The 20,810-nt window shown below is 31.7% G+C and overlaps 1 protein-coding gene across 1 annotated transcript in view; it reads left to right on the top strand.

The window, feature by feature from the left end:
- LOC100162989 (putative fatty acyl-CoA reductase CG5065) overlaps nucleotides 1–20,810 on the top strand; it is a gene marked incomplete in the record, with an annotated part of 56,835 nt that overhangs the window by 28,754 nt on the left and 7,271 nt on the right. The window contains 4 exon segments of the mRNA XM_029485890.1: nucleotides 5,274–5,705; nucleotides 11,764–12,018; nucleotides 15,028–15,283; nucleotides 18,681–18,873. Of these exon segments, the coding sequence (XP_029341750.1) occupies nucleotides 5,463–5,705; nucleotides 11,764–12,018; nucleotides 15,028–15,283; nucleotides 18,681–18,873 (947 nt within the window).

Genomic DNA, 20,810 nt, shown 5'->3' with positions numbered 1-20,810 from the left:
GAAGAAAAATGCCGTCCATGGCTGAGGTATTAACCGACGACTTAGTCCGCTCGGCCAATCCACCCCCCGCACATTATTTTGATGATGAGGTAACACAATAAGTATAATAATAGACTGCAGAAGTGGCACATCATAAAAATATAATATATACCATTATCAGCATTCTTCACGGTGCAGTGACGATGAAATAAACGAGGGAGTTGACCATACGAGTATAGTGCGTATATTATTATTCTCAATTGTTAACAATAAGTGTACTGTACATCCAGAATAACGCAGTATATCACATTCTCGTGGTTTTTTTTTTCATTGAAATTTTAAATACGATTATAGAGAAGCTCGGAAGAATCAATAAGCTCGTCTGCAGTTGTATAGGTAATACATTACTAGATTATTAGTCAGGCGCGTAGCCAAGAATTTTTTTAGGAGGATGTTTTGATTTTATATTTAATATGACATGTGGGAGGCTCATCAATCTTAATCTTAATAATTAAAAATATGAAATAGAAGTATAGAACTCTGAACTATATATACTGCAATATATTTTGTAGAAATCTTAATCGCATGGTAGGTTAGGTTAGGTATACGGATAGTATATACATGGATGGGGATGTTTATACATGGTTATGCCACTGCTTTTAGCCATCAGCTGTGTGGATATAACGAAGAGCTGTGTATGGAAGCAATCTTCCACATCACCCATCATACTTTCATGCACAATAACGGGGTTACGAGATGATTATAACAGATTTAACAATATACTGCAAGAGCGGACGATGTATACTTTTACCTTCTATATACCTACACTATTTTATTAAAATACCTATACTATATATATGTGTATACCTAATACCTATTAGGTTATTATTTTGTTGACATTTTAAATTCCATTAGAAGAGCTTGAAAAAGTCAATAAGCTCGAGTCTCGACAGCAATCATTACTTCTGTTGGCCAACAGAATTGCTGTACCTACCTATAGTGCGGATATAACGAAGAATGTACGACGGCAATCCTCCACATCGCTCTTGCACGATGACATATCCGAGATAATAGGTATTATATTATTTAACAATTCAACTAAGTATACTATTATACCAATACAAGTGGATGGTATAAACTTTCGTCTTACTTTATATGACTGAAGATGACGACGATTATAGATAATCTAAACCCGTTCAATATCGCATAACAACAAATTCTACACTATTTATTATTGTCTTATCGTCAATATTATAATAATTTATATTAAATGTAAGATGTACTTACCTATAACTACAGTGTATTCCATATTCGTATCTCAATACAAGAGTGTGAATGTGTGTGTGTGTGTGTGTGTGTGTGTGTGTGTGTGTGTGTTTGTGTGTGTGTACTGTGCGACGAGACTGGAGAGGATGTAGGGTGATAATAACCGACTTAGGAAGGTTTACGTTGACAGGATGCTGACGTATACGCACTCATCTTAAATTCTTTATTCGAATGTTAAATTACCCCGTCGGCTGCTTCTATAGCTATTACGGCTGTGACAGTTATAAGGTGGGCTCATGATTGTATATGTTCAGGATGATGCGAATAATTCCAATAATTTATTTAATAATTAAACGCACACGCACGAGCACATAAGTGCTGACATGATTGGTGGGAGAATCTAACCGCATCGACTTTATAAATATATAATCTTTTCTGTATATTCACTTGCTTGACGTCTGTACGCTGTACGCCTGCACCTACCGCCTTACATTATACTTGAGATGAAATAGTTTTTTTTTTTTATAAATTGTAACCGACCTCTAAGAAGATAACATTTATTATAAGTAGGGCTGGGATTTCGATGCACTTTGCATTGTTTTCCAAAGCTTACTGTGCAATGCTCGTTTTGTCACAAATTTGTTTTATGTACATTTGAATGGGAATAAGAAAGTTTATTTTGCATTTTTTGGCATTTTTTAGTTTTTAGGTCATTTTCTTAATTTTTTAGGGCATTTTAGAGTTTTTGGAGCATTTTTTGAGTTTTTGGAAACCAAGGTATAAATTTGAAATTTTATTTTAAGATTTTAAGATTTTTACACCAACATGGTTTTTAAATAAATATAACAGATTATAAGTAGGTACTCCTAATTCGTATTATATTATCGGACAAGGTTTGAGTAACCTCTACCCGCATTTCCTGTTAAATAATCTTAAATCGGTAAAATCGACGTCCGATGACATTATCGTTCGACGTTCAGTACGAGTTTTGTCGTCGTTAACACCGTTTTATTACTCTAGTTATATAATTTTTAATTTATTTATAATTTAATATAAAAATGCCAAAAGTAAAATGTTCGACAGCGAGTCGACTGCGTACAAGAATTTGGACATAATATTTTTTCTACCGACGGAACGGTGTTATTCTGTAAAATATGCAACGTGAAAGTTACTGCTGAAAAACGATTTGCCGTATAACAACATTTGTCAAGAGATAAACATATCAATGGATTAGAACGGAGTAAATTACAAAACGAAAAAAATAATACACAAAGTTTTTTTACAGACGTACCAAACAGGTCGGAATATTTTTTAGATTTAACTCGTACATTTTTGTCATGTAATAATCCGTTAAATAAACTCGAAAATCCTGCGTTTTCTAAATTTTTGGAAAAATATACCAATAAACAAACGCCTGATCGCTCCACATTACGAAAAAATTACGTCAGTATATGTTACGATGAAACTATACAGATGATTAGGTCATACGTAGAAAATAAAAAATTATGGGTTTCTATCGATGAAACGACGGACGCCAATGGTCGTTATGTTGCCAATGTTATAATAGGTACATTAGAAGTAGGTAACATAGGTAAAATGTTTTTATTAAATTCAGAAGTATTAGAAAAAACCAATCACAGTACAATTGCCAAAGTTTTGGATAAGTCTTTATCAATATTATGGCCACAAGGAATAATACACGATAATGTCCTTTTATTTTTAAGTGACGCTGCTCCGTACCTACATGGTAAAAGCAGCCACATCGATTCAAACTTATTATTCGAAAATGATACATGTTACATGCTTGGCACACGCCTTACATAGAGTTGCCGAAGAAATAAGAATACATTTTCCAAACGTTGACGAATTGATAAATAACGTTAAAAAAGTATTTTTGAAAGCACCGTCGCGAATCCAAATATTTAAAACAATGGCACCAGATATTCCACTACCTCCTCGGCCTGTATTAACACGTTGGGGCACTTGGCATAATGCTTCTATATACTATTGTGACCATTTTGAACTGATTAAAGAAATTATTAATCAATTAGACGGAGAAGACGCAGTTGCAGTTTCTAAAGCTCAGAATTTATTTTCTAATGTAAATTTGAAACATAACTTAATATATATAAAGGCAAATTTTAGCACATTAGCAACATCTATAACTCAATTAGAAACTTCCGGAGTACCTTTGATTGATTCCATTAACATTATTCAAAAAATAAAAGCTGAAATTCAAAAAGCACCAAATCAAATCGGAAAAATCATATACCAAAAACTTACTACTACTTTAAATAAAAACAAAGGATTTAAAATCATTTCCGATATATCTGATATTTTGAATGGTCAAGGCACAACAAATGAAATTCCGGATGATCTTACAGCGAATGATTTAGCCTTCTTCAAATATTCACCAATCACTTCAGTAGATGTTGAAAGGAGTTTTTCAATCTACAAGAACTTACTGGCAGACAACAGAAGATCATTTTTATTTGAAAATCTGAAACAAGCTCTCGTGGTTCAGTGTAACAGTTCAGAATGTACAGGTAAATAAATATACGATCTAACCGTATTAAATAATTTATAAAAATATTTTTTTTTCAGATTGAACGAAATCCACGTCTATGAGATTAAGTCTATCCAACTTTGTGTACAACTTTTTTTTTAGATTCATACTAAAACTATGTATTTACAGTTTAATAGATTTTCATAATGTATTTTTTAAAACTTTTTATTGTAATTTATACTAAAATTATTAAAAATATAAAATTTGTAGATTTATTACTCTTTTTTTAGGTCATTTTTCTGGGTTTTTTAGGGCATTATTTAGAGTTTTTAGGTCATAAAAGCATTTTTTTTAGGACATTTTTCGGGGTTTTTGAGGGCATTAAAATCCCAGCCCTAATTATAATATTATGTTATATTATTATACAATCATTGTATAGTAAATGTTATAATTTTCAAATGTTCGAAAATAAAGAGACAAAAAAAAATCGAAAATTGCCATAATGTTACGATTACCTAGTTGACAATTCGGTGTGCGAAATAGACGTACTATATACATTTATACCTATATAGACGTAAAATCAAGCGTCAGTTGTAAACTACTCGTGGCGCATTAAATCGGCACTTACTGCTAAGTAGTAAGCACAGTTCCCACGATTCCAAATATTAGTGGCCGTGAAAGGAGCTTACACGAAGAGATCGATTGAAAAACGCAATCACTCAATAATTCAATGAATATTTTTAATAATATGTGTACCTACCTATATTATAATACTTTTAAAATATTATTATATAATGCTGTATACAGCATATTATGTTTTTCTTTACAAATTATATAATATTTGCTTGCAAAGAAAATTAGTCTAATAAGTGTAAATACATAATTTAATAATTTAAATCAGACAACATTTAATTCAGTTATAATATTTTACTAAAAACACTTATATATACCTACGTAATTAAGGAGCGTGTTCGAATAATATGATTATAGTAATCAGTATAGTATTCCTGCTCAACCTCAAAACAAAACAAAACAAAAAAAGGTCTAACAAAATATGTATGGATAGTTTAAATTAGCTTTATACAATAGTTTACAAATGTTAAAATATATAAATGAAGTATTAAACAGTTTCACATATTTTCGCAAAACTATAATCTTCGTAGAGCTGTGTAATTAAAAAAATTAGTTTATAAAAGTTAAACCACCACCGCCTGGCGCGCGTTGATTGTTCAGTATTTCTAATTACACGAGATACACTTAAATAGTAAAGTATGGTAGAAGGGGAAGAGGACATTTGCCAACCATTCCATTCTACCCGCCTTGTGATGACGACGCCGCTCTAGTCCGTGGTATCTTAGACCGTGGTTATAATGTACAACGTCTCCTTTTGCCATCACCCCACCTACACCATCCTCGCGTATATTCCATTCCATTTCCGTTCGCCGTAGGAATATTTGATAAATAGCCGTACGTATAGTCGTTGCTACTTTTAAATTAATTTGCCGAATTTCTATCGTTGCAGCGTCACATACACACGAATATCGGCACACGATGTCCGGTCGTTCAGCGGTTGTCCGGGTTTAGCAGCGGCGGTCACCGAACAGGGTCTGTACAGCTACTGATACACAAGATCAAGGCGGGACGTCTGCAGTGATCCTAGACGTAAATCTCGTTGAATATTCATCATCTCGGTGCATTCTATTACGATAAGATGGCCGACAACAACAACGACCTGGGTTGCCAGGACTGGAACGCGCCCCCCGCTGACGGGCAAGTGGTGGACTTTTATGACGGCGCGTCGGTGTTCGTCACCGGCGGCACGGGGTTCGTGGGCAAGGCTTTGATCGAGAAGCTGCTCAGGTCGTGTCCCGGATTGAAGAACATTTACCTGCTGATCAGGCCCAAACGGGGCAAGGACATAGAGTGCCGTTTCCAGGAGCTGTTGGAAAATCCGGTAAGGGATATTATCTAGGTATAGGGCTCTTCATTGGATTTTATTAATGTTTTAATTTTAATGCGAGTTATACGAGTTACTTAAGTGTATAACAACTTATTAGTTATAACACTTGATTTTTTTTTTTTTTTGTGTGTGTGTCTGACTCCACTTTTATATGAAGACTAAAAAGTAAAAACCTTCAAATATTTGAGGGAGATGTCTGGTATTGAAACTTGGATTCAGTTAGTACCTATCTACTCTAGGGGGTTAAAAAGAATTCTCAGTACTTTTAATTTTTTCAAAATAATTGAGAAAAACGAAAAACAAATTAACCTAACCTACTTACCTATGGGAAAATGGAAATGTTTACACAACTTTTCGACAAAATAATTTTATTTTCTTGTTGGAATTCAAAAATAAATAACCGCAGGGAATTTAAATTGTCATACATTACGTATGAAAATCTATTACAATTTTGAATTCGTAATATAATGATGGCTTTTAATCTAATCAGTTCAATAATTATTATAGTTCTGGTAACGAAAAAAATATGTAAGCACAAGTTATAATGTTTTAGGAATATTATAATTTAAAACATCTTTTCAGTAAAAATTGGTGTCTGCAGGTCATTATACGTATACAAACTTAGCATACAATTTTTGGCATCTTTGCTATTGATAAATATCAATTCATTACCTATAGGTACTGTATACATAAGTTTATTTTCTAAAACCTCGGAATTACACTCGCATCGGAAAAGGTACCATCGAAATAGCATTTAAAGGGCGCTATACAGATATTAATTGTTGTCTCCGTCTAACAAGTACGTAACATAGTACATTTACGCTCAACAGATCACGTTGAACTCAATTATAAACTATAAACTAGAGTGAATCGACTTATTATAAAACTTGATAATAAGAACAGTATCTGTGTTTGCATGTGGTTTTTTACGATAGTACAGTTTCAGTTTTGAAGTGAGCTATGAGCATTTTTAATTTACGCTCTATTATATACGCATATCTTGCTAAAAATTTCAACTATCATAAAAACCCCTCATACAAACACACATGCTCTTATACCATCAAGTTTTAGGTCGATTCATTCTAATTTTTAAACTAACGGATTTAAATGATCTGAGCGTAAATTTTCTATTTTACGCATTTGTAAGACAGAGACAGCAAATGGCCGTGTAGCGTCCTCTTAAGCGGACGGTTAACCGAATTATATAGCAAGATCTTAGATTATTAATAAAAAAGTAAATTCACATAACCACACCCCTCTATCAAAGTTAAATAAATATTTCTGTTTCCTATAATATTAGAGACACTATACTTGTCCAATAAAGAAATAATATAATATACAATATATGAATTTAATATTATTAAAATTTATAACCAACAAACAGGCCATTATTGTTCTATAACAACAAAACATCAAGAATGTGTTATAACTGTCATTGATCATAGAATACTTTTAATAATCGATTGAAAAAAATTGTTTATTAATAAATTACGTTGCTCTAACAGATTATACATTTTTATCATGAATCAACATGTCCATAAAAAAAAAATTGGCACTCGTTGTTGCGCGTTACGGGACAGCATATCTGCATTAGCTATAGCAGATATGCAGTATAACGTAGGTACGTTTTGACTTTCAACACATTACGCACGTGAACTTTCAATATTAATATTTAATTAGTACTTATCACACGGCACACGGTACCTATATACCCATACCTAGTACACTACCAAACGTAGGTATAAAGTACCTACATTACAAATTTTACATTACAAATTTTACATAACATTTATTATGTCATTTAAAAATAAAATCATTAAAAATTCTCTACGATAAATCTCTAAAATTGTACTTACACCTCAGCAAAATCACTTCGACAACACTACATATTATATCATAATATTATTTTTATTCAGTGGCCGTTTCTTTATTGTTTTAATATATTATCATAATATTATAGTTATTATTTCAGTACCATTGCCGTTATTGCAATTTGAGACCGGACAACGAAAACTGTTGCATTATTTCACATAAGTACCTACTGTGAATTAGGTACAAACTATAAAATATAGTTTTACCATTGGCCGCCGACACTGTACAAATATATAATATATTTTATCTATTAAGTACACGTACTTAGAGGGTACTCTCATTTAGACTTTCTCGTGTCCGTTATAATTATACGCGCGTGCCGTAAATACCGGCCAAATTAAATTTCCGTTATTATCGGGTTGACCTAGTATAATAATTATTATATTATATATTAAAAATTTAATTTTTTATCGGTGAACAGTTCTATTGCATTGAAATAACACCTACGCAGGGGGACTATAGGAAATATCTGATATAGTATAGACGCTATAAATCGATGTGAATTCTGGATAACTATTTTTGCGCGTTGTCGTGCTCTGATACAGAGATCTGGGCCAATATTAATTTGGTGATTTTTCAGGATACATTATGTATGCTCGTATTATAAGACGTACGATCTGTTTTAAATAAAAAATAAAACATTTTAACCCTGCGACAGTAGCCAAGGTACGTTTTATACATTGAAAATAAATAAATAATAATAATAATTATATACGACACTTCCAACCTGCAGATATGGTACCTAATCAGACATTTTCGAATTCTTTATGTCAATATTATCTATTGTTTACTATCCATGTATACTATAACATCTGTACCCACAATCCATATAGGTATTTATTATTTGTGGAAGCTAACGAGGTCTGTAAGTAGGTATAATCAGAACATCTGCAGATATGAGGATAGGTTACAGTTGCAGTTTATCGGACGGTTTATAATAGCTGTACCCATGATAACCTCATTCGTGTAGCACAGCTGGTGTACTATATAGGTGCCCTATTTTATGTTTATGATTATAAAACTCATTTCCTACACAAAAAAATTTCTGAGAACACACCCCGATTGGCCAATCAACCACCGCGGGGTCGACACCATTGCTTGTTTTCTTTCGTGGTAGATACCGAAGGTTTTGGTTTTGACCACCATAACCACAACTTCAGCAACGTCTACGAGATTATACTAGGCTATGTTGTTAATACCTACACTATATAGTATTAAGTTCTATATCGTCACCCAGCCACAGTAGCGTGTTGAACTCATTTTTGGCGAATTAAGGTACCCACTCATCCACCACCTTGATGCTTATGACGGAATTTCCAACTCAGCAAAAAAGTTTAAATTAAAAATTTACAAAATATACGTACATCTGTAACGATTTGTATAGTCAGATATGATATTTCTACGATATACCTAGGTGGTGTATTTTGTGGTAGGTGGACCACCTACCAACCAACAATTGCTCCAAAATAATACCTTCGACACGCCACTGCCCAGCACCAAAAAGCGACACGTGGCTGTCTACACTCTACGATGGTGTTAAATTGCAGTTAAGTTTAAATAGTACTGAATTTTATTCAACACTGAAAAAAATTTATTAAATCAACAATAAAGGCTAGACGATCAAAAACACCGCCAAAATGGCCCTTTTAACCTCCATGCCCAGGGTAAACCGCTGCATGTTTTATTGTTTTCTATAAACACTGAAACACAATAGATGTCAGTTAATATAATATAGACAGTTGCAGTTTTTCAGACTCATAACTTTCCACTGAAAAATGGAAGTGTGGGTGGGGGAACCGACTATATATTATATTGTGGCTTAATAGGACGCGAGTGCACGTAATCCGATCGCATCACTGTTATTGTGTATATAATGTATATTAGTTTAAGTCCCAAATAGCAGTGGCGTCATTTTGGTATTTTCCAGACTCCCGACGTATTATTATTAAATGGTGGGCAGAGGGTGTAAAATGCCCATTAGATGCAAGTCAAGGACGAATACTATATATTATTATGTAGCTCTATAATAATAGACGGCTGAGGTGAAATGGCTAGCTATGATAATCAATTGTGTTGTATCTTATTAGTGATGCAGTACGGTATTTGTTTTGTAACGACATAGTTACATACATTTATATCGATATCGAATACCAATATCGTATTATTGGAAATAAGCTTATTGAAGGTTTTGTATAGGTAAACGCATAATAAAAAGTTTTTACTATTTCATTATTTAATAATATACCAGCAACATAAAAAAATACAATAATAAATAAAATAAAATACGTGAAAATAAAATAATAAAACATAAATTATATTTGCTATATATTGTTGGCGATATCTGATTAAATCATTAAATGTATATTTGTTATCAAAATTTAAACTATAATGCAGGACCCTATATCTTTGATATCTTCACCTTTGATATCATCATCCATCGATATGTACCTACTTAATTACATCGATACCAACATTGTTCTGCATCACTAAATATTATGTGTACGACCCTATTAGATATTTAGCAGGAATTAAACAACCACGCGATTTGGTAGAACGTACAATATAGGCTTTTTTTCATTTTGTTTTCAAAATGTTGGCATAGAATATTACCACATCATGTTGTCTTGGGACCACGTGTCTCAAGTATGTTTAATGTTCATTGTATAAATATTGATGATCGGTGTCAGACGCACGTTTGCGGAAAGTTTTAAGTAAAGTTTGTAATGTTCGTAAAGGCATCTTCGAAACATAAAATAACGCTGGCACGCAGCACGCAAAACTGTACCTACGCATGACCAACTACTTTAGACAAAATTCAAAACATATTGTGATCATAATACATTATAAATATTAAATATCGTTACAAGTTGAAAATTATGTGGAAAATCATATACTTACTCTTCGGACGTGGGTACTAAATTCCTGGTTCGCTATACTCAGGGTGCTGGGTGGGCAGCCATGTCTCCGTAATATTGTGCCATAAGAGACATTTATAAGAGACGTTTAAAACTATTTTATTGTGATTAAATTTTATTTATCACATAATTTTATTATTTTTTTTTTTTATTGAATATAATATATAAATGTATACGCAATTCCCAAAGGATAATGCAACAATAAGCGCAAGTGGTGGATGTAATACTTATATAATAGGTATTTAAAAATGTAAAATATAAAATATATTTGTGCTGCGTACATTTAATTGAATGACTGGACTAAGAAAATAACCTTTGTTCTATAAAAAAAATTATTCGTGTAAAATTATGTATAGACTATAGAGACTTACGCTACAATTATAGTAAATTTTTTTTTATTTTTTAATATACAAAAGAAACAACAATTTTAAATTGTATTAAATTTTTTTGGAAAAATTTAAAATATTTAATTTGTAAATGTATTTTTGAAAAATGTTGACTGCTAATACGTTTATTTTAGTTATGGAGTTTATTTTTACAATCTTTTTAAATATCAATATTTTTTTGGAGCAAATTAATTTGAAACTTAATAACTTTTTAAATTATTCTTTTAAACATAAATAATTCTTAAAGTATTTATTAACCGTATAGTTTTCATAATTTTTTCATAGATTTAACTTGTATCTACTTTTCATTTTTATTTGTCAGGTCTTTATTTATCAGTGCATCCTGTATAGTAGGCGTAAACTGTAGTTTTTATAACTTATACATCCAACCGTTAAACTTTTAATGCTCAGTATTATCAGATGACTACCTACGCAGTTACATTTATTAAAAAAAATTAATGTAAGTCATTTTCCAAGCCCATAATACATTGAGGATACAATATTTAATATTTATATCTATCAATAATTCAATTCCTAGCCCGCGACGTTATTATGCAAATTGCATTTTAATACAAATTAATATAGTATAATGACTAATGAATAATAAAGAATTTAAGTGATTTATAATATTTATTATTTATAACTTTTCGAGTAAAAACCGTTTAGTGACCACGAAAAATATATTGTTACAAGCACTTCAAAGTACTTAGAAACTACTTGAGATAGTTTAACAATCATATTAGTTTTTTTTAAAGTATGCGAGTCAATATTTTAGAAAATTTAATTCATTTTAAATTCTAAGATAATTTATAGATACCCACCTACTTAATATCATATACTATTGTATTTACGGGATGTGTGGTTTTTCTTGCTCTGCAGGTGTTCGATCGCATTCGGTCCGCAGACGTTACGGGAAAAGCGTTTGAGAAAGTGGTGTGCATCAACGGTGACGTGTCCGACCCCGATTTAGGTCTGAGTGCTGAGGACAGGCAAAGGCTGTGTTCCGACGTGACAATCGTCTTCCACTCGGCGGCCACCGTCAAGTTCAACGAAACCCTTCGCACCGCTGTCACACTCAACACGTTGGGCACGCGACGCGTCGTCGACCTGTGCCGGTCGATGCCAAAGTTAAAGGTACGTACTCAGCAGAGGACTTTGGAGCTAATTTTTTTTTCATCCGTCGACTACGAATTAATGTCGAAAATTAACTGAAAACGAATAGAAAACGTTGTCTCTTGCACGGAATCTCCAGACAATGCATCGGTTCTAAACCTTTAGTCAGGAAAAAGCAGATTATGATATTTATCTAAATTAAAAATCAGTGGGCGTAAAATAATGTAATTTTCATATTAAGAAGTTAGGAGATAAACAAAAAAATATTTCTTTGGTAGTAAACATTTTGACTAAAATTCGGGACAATTTAAAAAATCTTAAGATCGTTTCGAGCCAACGCAGGAGAAATAAAATAACAAAATAACAAAAAAAAACTTAATAGGTATATAGTATGCATGACGTTTATATAATATCCATTGAAATAAACTTGACTGGTTAATGCCAAATATTGAAGACAAGGAACTTTTTTACTTTTGTAATAGGTATTATAATTGTATATTAGTGACAATCGTTCGTTTATGATTTCAAGTCTACCTCCAGCATAATTTCTTAAAATATTTGTAAAATCCACATGATGATCTTGATTATTTTATCATAACACTATGTCACTATTACAGCTTTGTCGATTATTGTATTAATATTCAATATTATTATCACGAATTATTAATACCTACCTGCCTACAGCATTTATGCAACGAACGGTTCCGTTTCCACTCGTATGGATCGGTTTTCTACTGACCTATAAAGCGTACAAAGGCGTACAATCGAACTCTAGAGGAAAAATTTGTAGTACCTACCTGCTACGAAAAACTTCGTGCCACTATCGTTTTCCGTATCACGGGCGTCCCAAGAGGTGGCGAGATGGAGCAGTTATCCACATGGGCGTAGCGATAAATTTCATCGGGGAGCGAGGTGTAGTGGGGAGGGGGTGGGCAACCAAGTGTATTTTCTTTTACTTTTACCCCAATTTAAAATTTCGTTAAACATTAATATATTTGTTAGGTATGGCTGGGGGGGCGCAATGCCCCCTTTGGCTACGTCCTTGATTAAACCGAGGGGGGGGGTCTTATTTCTGTTGGCCCAAACATTGATATTAACATAATAATGTGTTGATGTAATGTAATAATAATATATAAACTGTACATTTTAGACCTATATAATATGATATTATAATATAATACTTTATTAAAGTAAATAACTTTTTTTATAAAAAAAAAAAAATGGCCATTTATTTTGTAAAGTATCCTCCCCTTGAAAAATGAATACGGACGCCCATGCTCCGTTTTATTATTTTTTAACAGATGTGTAATATAATATTATAATACCTTATATTATCATGGATCATATTATTATATACCTACCTACTTAAAACGTTTTACTTTTCGTGCTTATACAAGTTACACCTTTGGCTGCTTTTCTCCTCATATTTGAAGGACACCCGTACTGCATACAATTTTCAAATATTTTTCTTTCACACTATCTAATGATTTCTATTAATATATTTAATATAATATATTGAGCGTAGACTTTATAAATGATTTAAGCGTCCCATTACTTGCCACCCACACGAGCTCATGAAAATATTTATACCTAACTCGAAAGACACGAAATCCATTCGGTTATGCAATTAGATGTCTATTGTTTGATATTTTCTACTTTAAATTTTTATCAATTGGTATTAAATAAATTAATATAAAGTATAAATAAATGGACACAAAAGTATTAAAATATTAGTTTTTTTATTTTATTTTTCTGAGCAATTCGTCCCAATTACGTTTCAATAACATGAATATTTTAGTATTTTTTTTCCTAAATAAATTACAGAATTTATTGTAGGAATATTATATGATTTCTGGTAGTGGAGTCACCCTCCACCGCCAATTCCATAATAAATACGCCACTGGGGTGAACCATATATACCGTAATAAGCGTTTACCATATTAAGTACAATTTATTATATCGTTAAATATACCGTGGGAAAGGTGTGAGTAGTAAACTTACTATTGAGTATTACGCACGATAATAATATATTAAATATTAACAGCAAAAATCAATAAAACAAGAAATGTTGAATTGATATTGCTGTCATTTAAAAGGTTTTTGGATCGCGTGTTTCGGGAATAAAGCGCGTGCGGTCGTGTTATAAACGTGTGCGAAATTGAACGATGTCATATTTTGTTTTTGTACATTTGAAAATGAAATGCAGTCTTGATGATTGCTGCTAATGCTAAAGTATTATTCGACTAATCATAATAGTGACAATCGATCGCATTTTTTTAAGCTTGGAACACAGTGACAGTAAGCGAGTCGTTGAGTGGTGGACTAACCTTCCCTAACCTAACAATTATACTGACAATATTCTCACCTAATATTGACAATGTGAGAGTAACAACATTTACTTCATATTTTGATGAGTAACTCTTACGCGGATTTCACAAGGCTCAGAATTCTGATGTTATGTATAAATACCACATTATGTGTATATATAGACGACATTGCTGTGTGGACTGTAAAACGGTCTCAACAACTATTATTTTTTCGAATAAAATGCTCATCTTTGTCATATTCACAAATTTATTTTAAATTACCTATAATTAAGACTAGTATTTTCTCTGACTTACAAACGTATGAGATTGAACAATTGTGTTCAGCATTTTGCAGTTCCAATTCTGTGTAGTAAGTTTTAATAATAGAGTGAATATTATCCTATTATCAAATTTGACGGTACCTACCTAATAAAATTATTACCCTGGTGACCTGGTTTTCTTATGGTTTTTTTTCTACGATATTTATTTTTAGAGCGAGTTTTGACAATTTTTAAAAAATAATATCTTATAAGTTATAGTTATACATACTCATAACTTGCTCAAAAAATTTAAATATCGTAACAAAGGTACCGACTATATACGAAAACTACCTAATAGAATAATGACAATTGATTTATGTTATAATATTTTTTTTAGTAACGATATTAATATTATAATATCTACATAGTAATTAATACTTATAATACAATTATTGTCATCGCAGGCTATGATTCACGTGTCGACGGCGTACTCGAACGCAGACAAGATGACAATCCAAGAGTCAGTATACAAGCCACCTGCCGATCCCGGATTCGTGATAAACTGCTGCCAGAAGATGTCCGAGGACGACCTGCGGGAGATGGGTCGGCGGATGCAGGGTAACCACCCAAACACGTATACCATGACCAAAGCCATGGCCGAATGGGTGGTCGCCGAACAAGCGGACGACATACCAGCGGCAATCGTCAGGCCCAGCATAGGTATGAATAAATGGATCATGCGTGATGTCCGATATATGTTATGCATTGTTTTATATAAGTATCTAGCTGTGTCAGTGGCCCCCTTTGATTGACAGGGGAAGGAGCGAATTTTAAACCTTTAAAAATAGTTAATACATTCGACTCTTGGTAACTCGAAGTTCACGGGAGAAAAAAAATTCTACTTACCTACTAAAAATGTCGAGTTATCAAAATCTTATTTTGTTATTGTTAGTTATTTGAAGGGGAATTTTATTTGTTCGAAATATCGGGAATTTCGAATTATCAAGGTTCAAGCTACCGAGAGCTGACTGTACTAAATATTATTTTATAAGTAGGTACAATCATAGGCGCAATAGCCCAATTGTTTTGAAAGGACTAAAGCCTCCCCTCTCATAAAATTTTCTAAAAAATGATATATTCTTAGTACTAAGTACTGACAAATGAATTGGGGAGACTTGGCCGACATTTAAAGGGACTCGATTCCCCCTTTTATTTGCGCCAAAGTTACCAATAATAATAATGTATGATGAGTGATGATAATAATTTGCAACGATAGTTGCAAATTATTATCTACCTACAATTTACATATTATAATAGTCTATATTTTTAAGTACCTAGGCACATTTAATTGTATATGATTTAATTTTTAATCATAATAATGTTTAACTAATGAATTAATTTATTACTAATAATTTAATAATCATATACAGTCAATTATTCATGATTATTAATAACTAGGTAGGTAAACTGAAAATTATGAAAATAAAAATTAGTTATAAATTATAATATTTATCTACTACTATACATCCAAAATTATATTTATACAAAAAAAAAATCCTCTAGGTGGGCAATAGTGTTCGGACTTATCTAGATAATTATTTGTTCATCTTTTATCTTATCTAGATAAATAGTTACAAGGTATCTAAACGTTCATCTTAGATAATTTTTTTTACTAATCTAAATAAATTCATCTAGGTACATTTTTTATTGATAAAAATCGCGAAATTGTACTAAATTTTTAAATATTTATACAGATTCTCAAACAAAGTTTATGGTTTATGAATAATGTAATTATTTTTATTTTTATTTATATCATTATAATTATTATTACGTTCCTAGTGCCCAACTAAAATATACCAAAATTAATAACCATTTAAAAAATAATCGTAAATTTTTTTTTATCTAGATAAAAAAGTATTTATCTTTATCTAGATAAAAAAATATTTATCTAATCCGAACGCTGGTGGGCAATCACCCACCTACTCACCCACCTGGTTGATCACCTTCAAAGACTGAAAGACGACCTTGACCAGCTACATCCCTGTAACGTTCCAGTAGTCCCGTGCAGTGGTGTAATCAGGATTATGAAAGGGGAGGGAGGGGTTTAGGTTTATATTAAGGGGCCTCACTACCACGTCTTTTTTTGTCAAAAACTACTGTTTCTAATTCCAACGATAATTATCGACAATTATGACGATTTTCATTCTGAAAAAATATTCGGATTTTCCGTAATATATACAAGGGAACAATCGAGCCACATTTTTAATTTTATTGTAATTTAATTTAAATTACAATAAAAATTGTAAAAAATTCAAAAAAATTCAGAATTTTCAACTTAAATATTTAATTAATTAAATACAATTTTAAAAATGTGCCTCAATCGATCCCTCATACATGTTGTGGAAAAAAAGAATATTTTTTCAGGATGCACATCGAGGTAATCGTTGCGACGCATTGTTGGAATTAGAATCGTATGTTTGAGAGAAAAATAAACATTTTTTTCATGATCACAATATTACATTCTGACATTTACACGCGTGAGCGTGCAACAGTTCTCCGTACCGCTACAATTGACTCGCACAGGGACATCACACACACTAATAATCATTTACGACCAATACATAGATCTCGGGTAGCGACGACGAAATTAGAATTTGCCTAAATGATTCTCCTTAAATCAATGCCATAGTGAGGCCCCTTAAACTTAAGTTGTTTACAGTTTTCATATATTATAAATAATATAAATAATACATTAATTATTGGAAAAAATGTAAAGAGGGTGGGGGGGTAAATACCCAACACACCCTTTGGCTACGCTACTGGTCCCGTGTAGATTACCGCCAACATAATTTTTGATCACGTTAGAAAACTGTTATAATTATAGAAATTAGGATTAAGGTTGTAGTTATCACCTTTGCAGTTTTATAGGGCCACGCTAAGCACTATTATTTAAGGATCAACAATAGGCAATTTCTAATCTCCACGTCGTGGATTTATTTTTTGTTAGTCGTAAATGACTATTAGTGTGAGTTGGTAACGATGAAAGTCACTCTCGTACCTACATACACATGTGTTAACTCGCTAAAAATATAAAATTCATTATCGGTACGAATTTTACGGCGACTCACTTATCGTTTTGACAAAATTGAAATTAGTTATCGTTGTTAATTCTGAAAAGAAATATAGGTATGCGTTTAGCAAGAACATTTCTATAGATCGTACAAAACTGAAACTCTTTCCGTTTTTAATTTTTAGTTTAATTTCAATTTGATAAAATCCATATTTTCAAGTTTTTAATAATTCTTGTTCAAAATTAAAATCAGACAATGTAAACTAACTTTAATTTTGTCGAAACTTTTAAACTAAAAATGACGGTAGTAGCGAGGCTTCTTATTAAAAAAACACACCTACAGAGAATAGCTTATATTATGCATTATAATAATGTCCTAGTCGGTACGAAATGCCATCGTTCACATTCCACGGTGCGTTTATTAAATACAAAACAGCCGTTCGTTTTGCGGATTTGCACCAGTTAGGACATATTATTATTAATCTATAGGTAGTCGAATGAATCACAAGTTTCACAATTTAAATTTAAAAATAAACATTATGACTTATCCATTTTGCATGAGAGTATACTAACTAGGTATAACAAAAAAGTGACAGCTGTGTTTAAGTATAAGGAAAAAAAGATTTTTTTGTACCTTAAATTGCAAAATAAGTACTAAATGTATTATTCAAAAACAGATTTGTCATTTTCTTGAAATTATTATCCTTTTTCAATTATGATAAGTGTATTAGCGGTAAAACGCACTATAAGCATTAATAATAATTTATTTGCGCCTACATAATATGTTTTTTATAATTTACGCAATAACCAATAACGGCAATGATTTCGAATCACTTGTAAAATACTTTCAAAATGGTATTTACATTTTCAATGTATCTACTTACAATTTTTTAGTTTACATTTTTCTTGGAATAACAATATAACTACCGTCTGTGGTCTGCCGGTAGCGAAACCATTAAAAAAAACCGCCGATTTAAAGGGTACTGCGACAGTGCAACAGTATTATGCAACAAAAATTACGGTGCTGTTTTTAAACTATGTTCAAAGTGACCGCTGCTTGGAGAGAACCGTTCGAAGGGTGGGTAGACAACATGAGTGGCATCACAGGCATCATGATGGAGATAGGTCGGGGCACAATCAGGAGCATCGTGTGCGACCAGAAACTCCGCGTGGACATCATACCTGTCGACATTCTAGTGAACACGCTAATAACGTCTGCCTGGCACACGGCCACATACAGGTAAATTACAAAATAAAATGCTAAGATTAGTCAAGTTATTAATAATAATTGATAAGTAATAAGTCTAACAAAAATTGAGAGAAAATTGGTTCGCTGCGACAATGTATCACGCTGTTTGATTCTTAGTCGCACCTCAATTATACCTTTCCTTGTGTACAGTGTTGGTATTTTGCATCCAAATCAAAATTGAATTTTAAAATGTAACCCTTCAAAAAAAATAAATAAAATAATAATGATGATAACGATTAAGTAATCGTACTTTTGAATGTTGACCGTATCAATTTTATTTTATTACTTTATAATACTTATTTTAATAATTAATAATCAAGCAACTTTTATTTTATCAGAACGTAATAATTAGGTAGATCAAATTTTACATAACGTTTCTATATGGAAAAGTTATCAATTCTTTAATTTTAATACATCTTGACCAACAGGATAACCAATAAACAAAAATACCTTCTAAAGTTCTAAATAAACTAAACCGTCTTTATTATTATCAGAGCTTTTTTGGGTTTCCTGAGAGTAAATTGATGAAATATTAGTATTATTTCTCCGTAATATTGACTGCTATTATGATTAACGTAGGTATGGTAAAAGGAATTTCAAATCTTTTTTTTTTTCAATAGTATTTATAGTGGTTTTTATGAATAGATTTACTTTGCATATTATGTTGATTTCCTAAGGCTCCTTCGCCCTAGTTTTAATTCCATAAAATGTTCTATATCATTCAAATGAATACGCAGATAAGTATAGATATTCCAGGTGAAGTTTTTTTTTGCATTGTTACCATTTTAATTTATTCCAAGTTACAAGTTCTTTTTTAGCATTCGCTTTGCAACGTAGGTAGTATATTGTATTGAAAATTTATTTTAAGTTTAAAAATACATATCTCTTACTATATAATAGGATGATTACGATGAATCGTTCGAATTAAATTGACCCAATCTCTTGGTACTACCTACCTAGTTTTGTACTTGTATGTGTAAATGTTTGGACTGTAAACAAACGTGGTTGATTGTAAACCTCTTGATTTTAATGAACAAATCATTAGTATCAATATAGTTGTATACATTTTTTGTGTGGAGGTTGCCAGGGAGGCACTTGCTTACAATTTTTTTCAAAGCCATAAAATCAGTTTTGACTTAATATGTAAAAAACAAACAAATATGATATGGACTTATGATTTTGGTAAATAAATTATTATTTTTCTCCCCCTCCCTAGTTTTTTACTCATTCACGCCACTGGGTATCAACATAATTTCCATTTAAATATTATATACATATGCACAACTGTCACCATATATAGATTATCGCAATGTTTTCATTAACTTATTCTAAAAAATGTTCATACAGAAATAATATTTCTCTCAGCATGGGCGCCGACTATTGGGGTGCTGCGGTGCTCGAGCACCCCTTGAAATAAATAAAACATATAAATATTTAATACGTTAATATTATACATTTATAATTTCAATATATCAGAACATTTCTTAGGATTTTTTTAAACTCCTTTTACTGACGCACAGACGTTATTTAATTTAGTAATAAATGTTTTATCACAATTTGACATTGATATTTCCAAATGTCGTGGACAATGCTATGACGGGGCAGCCAATGTCAGTGGACATATTACTGGTTTACAAAGAAGAATAATCGACGTTGAACCTAGAGCAATTTTTGTTCATTATACTGCCCAGTGCCCACACATTAAATCTTGTAGTGCAAGATACAATGCAGAATATTAATAAGGTCCGAGATTTTTTAGCGGTTTTACGTTCAAAAAAGATTCACCTAAACGACAGGCGATATTTAATTCTTTACAATCTGAACAAAGTATAATCGATTCTTCAAATAATGTTTCATTAAGGCCTTTTTGTCCTACAAATGGTGCGTTAGAATTGTTTCATTAAAATCATTCGATTCAAATTATAATT

The sequence above is a fragment of the Acyrthosiphon pisum genome, chromosome X (genome assembly GCF_005508785.2).
Source record: "Acyrthosiphon pisum isolate AL4f chromosome X, pea_aphid_22Mar2018_4r6ur, whole genome shotgun sequence".
In the NCBI taxonomy this organism is placed as follows: Eukaryota; Metazoa; Arthropoda; class Insecta; order Hemiptera; family Aphididae; genus Acyrthosiphon; species Acyrthosiphon pisum.
This window is presented reverse-complemented; position numbering and strand designations above follow the sequence as displayed.